We start from the raw sequence: 8,167 nt of genomic DNA, 5'->3' as shown, positions 1-8,167 counted from the left end.
GTGATGTAGGACATGCATACTGATTTTAGGGACATAATGATAACTTCACAAAGTGTTAACGCAACCAAAAGGTCAAATTTCATCAAAGTGCAGACGCAATCAAAATGCTAAATTCGATTGACTCACGAAAATGGGACAAATTTAGTTAATACAAAATGTGCTATGTTATTTTACACGTGTTGTCTGCGTAACAATTAAAATTTTGTCAAAATGATATTTAGTCGTAACAATTAACAAGAGAATAATGGCCAGAAATATTTGGAATAAGGGAGGGAAAATGTATTATATCTGCAAAGAGTGGGAGCCGTGGCGTTATTATGATCTCAAACTCCAAACGTTAACCATCATCTGTTTCAAATGTCGTGCTCCAATGGACGACGGCGACCTTCTCTTCCTCATTTTCTTTGATTTTCTTCTCAATTTCCCTCCAATCAACCTTTTCATGGAGTAACCGAACACATTTTCGTTTTCCACTGAGAGTTAAGATGATTCTACGCTCACAATCCTCCTCTGTTTTCACGCTTTCCTCTACAGTTGTTGACAATCACACGTTTAAGCTTCACCGGCGGCAACTTCAGCTTCGTGATTACGGCGATGACTGCCGTCACGGCCAGTTCCATGTTCGAGTTTCTAAAATTTTACTTTCGACGACTGCGGTTACGGTCCGTTCTACCAGCAGAAGTCTCGCTAGAAGGAAATCTAGGAATCGTTTTATCTATTTTAGGTCTTCTGCAAGTGCCTCCGATTTGTCCTCCACGACTCAGTCGCAGGATATTACAACTCCAGGTTCAGGTCCAGATAAGGTCAGTTTTGTTCTTGTGTTTAATTTTTTTTTTGCTGCTAATTGTTTATGGAAAATGATTGTGAACTTGGTTGTGAATGACGAAGAATGAGGAAGCTCAGAGGCCTGGACCTGATCCGAAAATTCTTCTGAAGAGGTTTTGGAAAGTTGCCGCACCTTATTGGTTTTCGGATGATAAAGTGCAAGCTCGATGGCAGCTGGCTGCTGTCTTCGCTCTGACCTTGGGCACCACCGGCATCAGCGTTGGCTTCAATTTCCTTGGCCGCGACTTCTACAACGCTCTCGCTAGTAATTCTTGGTCCTTTTTCCTTCTTACAATCGATAGTACGCAAATGCTTATTCCATTAATTAACTTAGTTACTTTCATAATCGCATTTTCATCTCCTCACTGGTATGGAGAACAGACAAGGACCAAGAACAGTTCACTAAGCAGCTCCTTTACTACCTAGGTGCCTTTGCTGGAGGTATTCCGGTGAGCACACTGGTCTCCTCCCCCCACTTTCGCTTAGGTACTGTTCTACTAGTCCACTCTGTTTTTCAACATTTTAAAACAAAGGAAATATGAACTAGTGAATGAAGTCGACATTAAGAGTAAAATTAATTATTTGCATATTCATGACTCTGTTACCGTAAGAACTTTTGCATCATGACTCAAGCCTTGTATTTCCTTGGAAGTATATGCACTAAATTGTTGCATAAAAAGTAGGTTAAATTACAAGTTTAGTTTAAGAACTTGAGTTTTGTATCCCTAAATTATTAGACTCGAAATTTGTTGACAGATCTTGTGGATGCTAAATTGGTAGTTTAGAGACCTATAAGATGCAAAATTGGAAGTACAAGGACTTATTGACTACCTTTTAGAGTCTACGGACTAAACTTGTATTTAAGCCAAAGAAGTACAAGCATCGAACTGATACTATAACCAAATGGATCTTAACCAAAAACAAACTCTCTAAAACCTCTTATATCTGAAAGGAGATTAGAGCATTTCGTCCATTGCATTTAAAGTTGTCTTCATACTTGAAGGAAAAAGTTGGGTTTATTTTCAATCAGATACGTTTGGATAAAAGAAAAGAAAAACACTTGAGAGTCTTGCTTTCAATTTTATGAACTAATCCAATGAATTTTATCAGTATATCCTGTTTATCCTGTACTTTTTTACTTAACTCTTCTCGCAAGTAATTTAACTTTAAACATTTTATCTGTATTACTGGCCCAAATTCGCCGCTCAACAGGTTTTTGTATTGAGAGATTACGCAAAGGACATGCTTTCCCTTAGATGGAGGTCATGGATGACTAAACATTACATGGAGCGTTATCTAAAGGACCAGTCTTTCTATAAAATTCAGTCCCAATCCATTATTGATAATCCAGATCAGCGGATTGTTGATGATCTCAGTTCTTTCACAGGGACAGCTCTTTCATTTTCTTTGGCACTCTTCAATTCTACAGTGGATTTAATTTCATTTAGTAACATCTTATATGGTATCTATCCACCGTTGTTTGTTATTCTTCTTGTATATTCGATAGGAGGAACGGCAATCAGTGTTTTCCTCGGAAAGGTGATATTCCCTGACAAGTCTATAACCATTTTTTTTATTTTCATAGAAACATTGGGGAGCTAGTTTGTCATAAATGTTGACATGCATTTATGCAGGGTTTGGTTAATTTGAACTTCTTGCAAGAAAAGAAAGAAGCAGATTTTCGCTATGGACTTGTACGCATTCGTGAAAATGCTGAATCAATTGCTTTCTATGGTGGTGAAGAGAATGAGATGCAGCTTATTCTGCAACGTTTTAGAAGTGCTGTTGAGAATTTAACTGTAAGTATTTTTGTGCTGGATTTTTCTATACTAATTTTGTATTTCCTAATACATTATTAATTTTCAGAATGAGAAGTATGAGCATAACTATTAAATATGGTGTTATCTTTATTAGAATTTAGGGTTACATGCATGCATGTATTACATTGAATCTCAAAGCCCTCTTGCAAGTAATAAGTGCATTTTATGTATCTTTTCTGTTCGCCACAGTTACATGAGTTTAGACATTTCAAACTTTGGGTCTTTTATTTTGATATGGGAGATAATCTGTGTAAAAGCTCAATGTCCATGTGAGATGTTATGTTCGGCTTTCGGGGAGTTGATATTGGTTTACTCTTTTCTCTATTTGTTATAGTTTTTTTCTATTGGTTTGGATGTTTTTGGGTTTGATCCTTTTTGTTATCTTTTATTTCCCTGAATTTTGACTCATTCTCTTGTAATTTGAGCATTAGTCTTAGTGTCTCACTCATTGTATCATGAAAAGGCTTGTTTCCGTTTAAAAAAGAAAAAGCTCAATGTTCATTTTGTAATATAGTTAGTATTCAAAGTTTGGATATTTTGGTTTCATCATATTTCTGTTTCTTCACTTCTGTGGGTTCTTACTGTATTCTGTAAATATGCTGCTTCACAGAAATTACTAATATCATCCAGAAATCTCGAGTTCTTTACCAATGGCTATCGCTACCTTATTCAAATTCTTCCAGCTGCTGTTGTTGCCCCCATGTACTTTTCAGGAAAAATTGAGTTTGGTGTTATTAATCAATCAGTATCTGCTTTCAATCACATCCTGGGGGATTTTTCCATCATTGTATATCAGTTTCAAGCCATCAGTGCTTTTTCAGCAATTATTGATCGCCTAGGTATTGTATTCAACCTCCTATATCTTGTATGTTTATATTCCTTTGAGACGAATGATAATAAAAGGGGGAGGGTGATGATAGTTCCTCTTCTGGACAATGTAGCATACATGCATGAACAGTGGCGGATCCAGAAAATTTATTGACCGTGGGCTTCGAGTTGTAACTTAGAAGAAAAATAAAAATCTGGAAAAAAAATTACATAAGTAAGACTTGAACTCTAGTTGGAAGAGGGGATGACAAACATAGTTACCACTAAGCTGACTACAAATATTAAACATTAATTGGTTTTGTTTATACATATTATATAAAGACAATAAAGTTGAGGGGGGCTCGAGCCCCCCTGGGCCTATACTAAATCCGCCAGTGTGCATGAGGGGTAGATATAGATCTATGTAGGAGATTCATGCGTGATGCATGCAAATTTTAGAAGTACAATGGAGATGTTTGTTTGAGGTCCTCTATCAAAATTACTTTCATTTTTTTCTCAACATGTTGGAGGTCTACACTTCTATAGTATACAACTTTTAAATTCTATCTTACTTGCCATACAAGATTTTCTGTTCATTCTTCAACTATTGTTTTGAATACTCGTTCTGAACTTTTGTTCAATATGGAATTGGTTTGAATCGTTTGATGGTGTATCCAACTCACTTTGTTCTACTTCCCTGAAGCAATGTTTGGCCTAAAGATTAATGAAGGCAAGGGGTTCATCATTGGCATTAATTGCAGTCCCACCAGTTGAATGCCTTTGGAACTTTCATGGGTTCTAAGGGGAGTGTGTTGCCTTCTTCCTATGTAGGGCTTCCACTTGGTCATGATCCACGGGTGTCTTTCTGGTCTTCTATCATTGAAAAGGTCCTCAAACATCTTGCCACCTGGAAGAAGGCTTTCTTTTCAAAAGGAGGAAGATCTACACTTCTTTAAACTATTTTATTTGGGATCCCACTTTACTTTCTTCCCTTTTTACTTTTAGGATTCGTGTTCTAATTAGTATGAACCTTGAAAGAATCATGAGAGATTTTTTGAGGGGCTCAGATTATTGCGAGGCTTCAAAGTTTGGATATTTAATTTGTGATATGGAACCAGGCGTTGTTGACTAAGTGGTTTGTGGTGTTTTTCTAGGGAATCGATGGCTTTGTGGCATATAGTAATCTTGAGTAAGTCCAATCCTCATCTTTTTCAGAGGGTCTGGGTGACAAATTAATGGGTTCTCCTACAAGTCTCATCAAAGATGTTGCTTTTGTTTTCTCCCCCCTCCTAGTTTGATAGTGGCCCACACGCCTATGTTAGGGAAGACCTTTGAGTGGAGGAGAAACTCCTTGGTTCCTCTCTGTTTTTTTAGCTAGGTTTCATTCTTTTAGATTGGAGGCCATTTTTGTATTTTGTGGGCAGTTTTTATGAATGCCCTTGTACATTCTTTCATTTCTCTCCATGTAAGTTTGGTTTCTTGTTAAAAAAGTTATGCATGACTGCTACCACGTTATTATTTATTGTACTAGCATAAAATATGTACCTCGGCCAAGAACTTAAGGTTCAAATCCTCCACCCTGCATATTGTTGAACTCAAATAAAAAATAAAGAAGTCATAAGTAATAGTTAGAACGTCCAAAGTCCTGTCTCTTGAACCTTCCCAAACATTTTCAGTTCTATATTTTACCTTGTTCTAAACACCAATTATTTATGTTACTGCATGATTTACTTTTCCGTCCAAAATCAACTCTATAATTTTAATTTGTCAATTAAAAGATATATTAGGTTTTGATCCTCAAACGTATGCAGGTGAATTTGATGATCTCTTGGATGGCAGTGCCCCTAAAGCTCTCTCTAACATTTCAGAAAAGATACATCTTATGTACTCCCATATGGAAAATTCACCTCTACTAGAATCAAATGGGTCCATAGCCCCAGACAAACGCCAGAAATTATTGGAGATAGAGAATATGACTTTGGGGGCACCAAATGGAGCAACATTGGTGAGAGACTTGACGCTGATAGTTAAAGAAAAGGAGCATTTGCTGGTTTGTGGATCTCCTGCCTTTATATTTTGACTTTCGCTGGTATGAGCATAAATCTGTGGTTGACTGGAAATTCATGAGCATGGAACTTCTTTCGCAGGTAATGGGACCTAGTGGATGTGGCAAGACTTCTTTGCTAAGAGTTTTGGCTGGACTTTGGAATGTTGGAAAAGGAAAAATCACATTTTATATAAAAGACTATCCTGAGCAGTTAGTTTCTCAAAATGAAGGTCCCACCGGAGCACATACAGGAGAAGATGTATCCAAAGAAAATAGTAGACCACTCAACAAGAATTATCAAGGGATATTTTTTCTTCCTCAAAGACCATATATGGTTTTGGGTACACTACGTCAACAGCTGCTTTATCCTACATGGGCTGAAGGTTCTGTCACATCAGCAGGTGATGCTGAATCAAATGGTAAGTCTACCTCTTGATTGTTATTGTGAATATCATCAGTCCATTTACAGACATTTTTGGATTGCATGCTTGTGGAGATGGCTCTGAAATCTAGCAATGTGTGAATGCATGTCTCTTTTTTATTTTTATATAATAATAATGATGATGATGATGATGATGATAAGGGGCATTTTCAAATATAGCAAAATAAATCAAAATATTTATATAGAGTTACTGGAACTGATTGTGACTACTATGTTTATTAGTAATAGAACTAGTATTTTCTACGTGAACACGTGAATACATGTTTCTATTTTGCACCATGTGTAATTCAGAGCAAATCAGTTTTTCATGAGGTCTACCTAGTCAGACTGATTGTTTTTGGCTTGCAGTATTCCCTTCCTTTTTGACAGGTGCGTCAAATATCAACAATGTTGGTGAAAATCCTGATAGGCCGTCAACGGATGACCTAATCCAAGTCCTGGATAAAGTGGGTCTTAGCTACCTATTGACTCGTTTCAGTAGTCTGGACATAATTTGTGAATGGTCCAGTGTTCTTTCTCTCGGTGAGCAACAACGAATTGCTTTTGCACGTTTATTGCTTTCAAGACCAAAGTTAGTCCTGCTGGATGAGTCTACAAGTGCTTTAGATGAAACGAATGAGGTACTCTCTAAAATTCCGCTAGAGTTTGATCATGATGTTGTGTTATAGCTTGACTTCGTAGACATCTATTTTTTCTCATTTGTCATGTCCTATTAAATGTACATGCTTGGAAACAGCCCTTTGATAAGAGGGAAAAAAGACAAGATGCCAAATTAACTTTTTGCCCGTTCATGTCTTTGAAAATTTGCTTGAAGAGATGCAAATGACATATATAACCTTCATTCCCAATTTTATGCTATTTCATTTGTACTGTATTACAATTTTAAGATCCATACTCAACCAAACTATGGGTGTCAACCCAGCTTATATCCACCTCTCTTTAGATCCATTGTTAACTATCTACTTTCGCATCAATAATTATATATAAATTTCCTTTTGTTTTTAATCTGCTAGCTTTAGATTACTAAGCCTCCAATTCAACACATTTAATTAGAACCTTATCAGATCATACAACAATCAAAGCTAGCAATAGATTTGTCTTAGGTACATAACTGTTATTGTGCATTACATCCAACCACTCTTGTCTTGTTTATTGCTTGTTTTTATTTTAAAGTTTAGTCTATGAGTTTTCTAGCTTTTGTCTATTTACCCTCAAAGCAAAAGTGTAAATAGGCCTGTGAAGTTTAATTTTGTGACTAATAGATCATCAATTGACTTCAAAAGATTTAGCGGACTCCTAAACTTGTACCATGTATGAAATTGAATGTTTAGGTTACTGATACATATAAGATTCTTAAATCAAATAGATAACTTATATTTCAAGAATTTTGAATCCGTCAAAAATTAAATAGACACAAAATGGGATGTTCTTTTAGGACTTATTACATACATAATTGATTTTAGTGGTCTATTAGATACTTTTTCAAGCTTTGGGACTTATTTGACACGAACTTAAAAATTTGGAGACTGAACTTGTTATTTAACGTTTTTCTATTTTCATCTTGTAACTTATTGTTTCTTCAACTCGTGTTGGTGAGTTGTCTATAATGCAACTCTTGTCTTGTTTTTGCATGTTCAGGCACGTTTATACAAGCTAATCGCAGGTGCTGGGATAACATATATCAGCATTGGCCATCGAGGAACTTTACGTAATCACCATAACAGTATTTTGCATATATCAAAGTTGTCCGATGACAATCAACGCAACTGGAACATTGAACCCATTATTAGGGATGATTTGTACGAATTATCAAAGCAGTAAAATATGATATGCTTATTCCTATAATTTAGTATTTCTAATGGTTCATTCTCTCTTTTCTTTATTAGTTTGCAGTGGAGAATCTATTCTAACAATGGGATAACGCTTCAATTGACGTGTAAACAATATCAGAAAGATACCGACACAGTATTGTAGGTGAGGTTTCATTTCAACCATTCCGTTTGCCCTCTTCTTTTAGATCGAATTTGCATAAATGATATATGGTGCAACCTGACGGAGTATCTTATTGGTTAAATTACAAACTTAGTTATTAAACTTTTAGGTTTTTGTTTGGCATCCATTTAGTTTTGTTTTTGAAAATAGTGCTGTTTTCAAAACTTGATCATAGGCTTCATATTTTCTAGGTGAATATGTGAATTCTTTGACAAATTCTTAAAAAGGAAAATA

The 8,167-nt window shown here is 35.9% G+C and overlaps 1 protein-coding gene across 1 annotated transcript; it reads left to right on the top strand.

Moving 5' to 3' along the window:
* The first annotated feature begins 297 nt into the window (after positions 1-297).
* On the top strand, positions 298-7,935 carry LOC101204943 (ABC transporter D family member 2, chloroplastic). Its single transcript, XM_004139976.3, has 10 exons — positions 298-803; positions 889-1,090; positions 1,207-1,274; positions 2,038-2,364; positions 2,460-2,624; positions 3,256-3,484; positions 5,264-5,502; positions 5,600-5,918; positions 6,290-6,561; positions 7,580-7,935. The coding sequence occupies exons 1-10, from the start codon at positions 486-488 to the stop codon at positions 7,760-7,762; spliced, it is 2,322 nt and encodes a 773-aa protein (XP_004140024.1). The 5' UTR covers positions 298-485; the 3' UTR covers positions 7,763-7,935.
* Positions 7,936-8,167: the final 232 nt, after the last annotated feature.

This window comes from Cucumis sativus, chromosome 6 (genome assembly GCF_000004075.3).
Source record: "Cucumis sativus cultivar 9930 chromosome 6, Cucumber_9930_V3, whole genome shotgun sequence".
NCBI lineage: Eukaryota > Viridiplantae > Streptophyta > Magnoliopsida > Cucurbitales > Cucurbitaceae > Cucumis > Cucumis sativus.
Note: the sequence above shows the minus strand (reverse complement) of the source record. Positions and strands in the feature narration are given on the sequence as shown.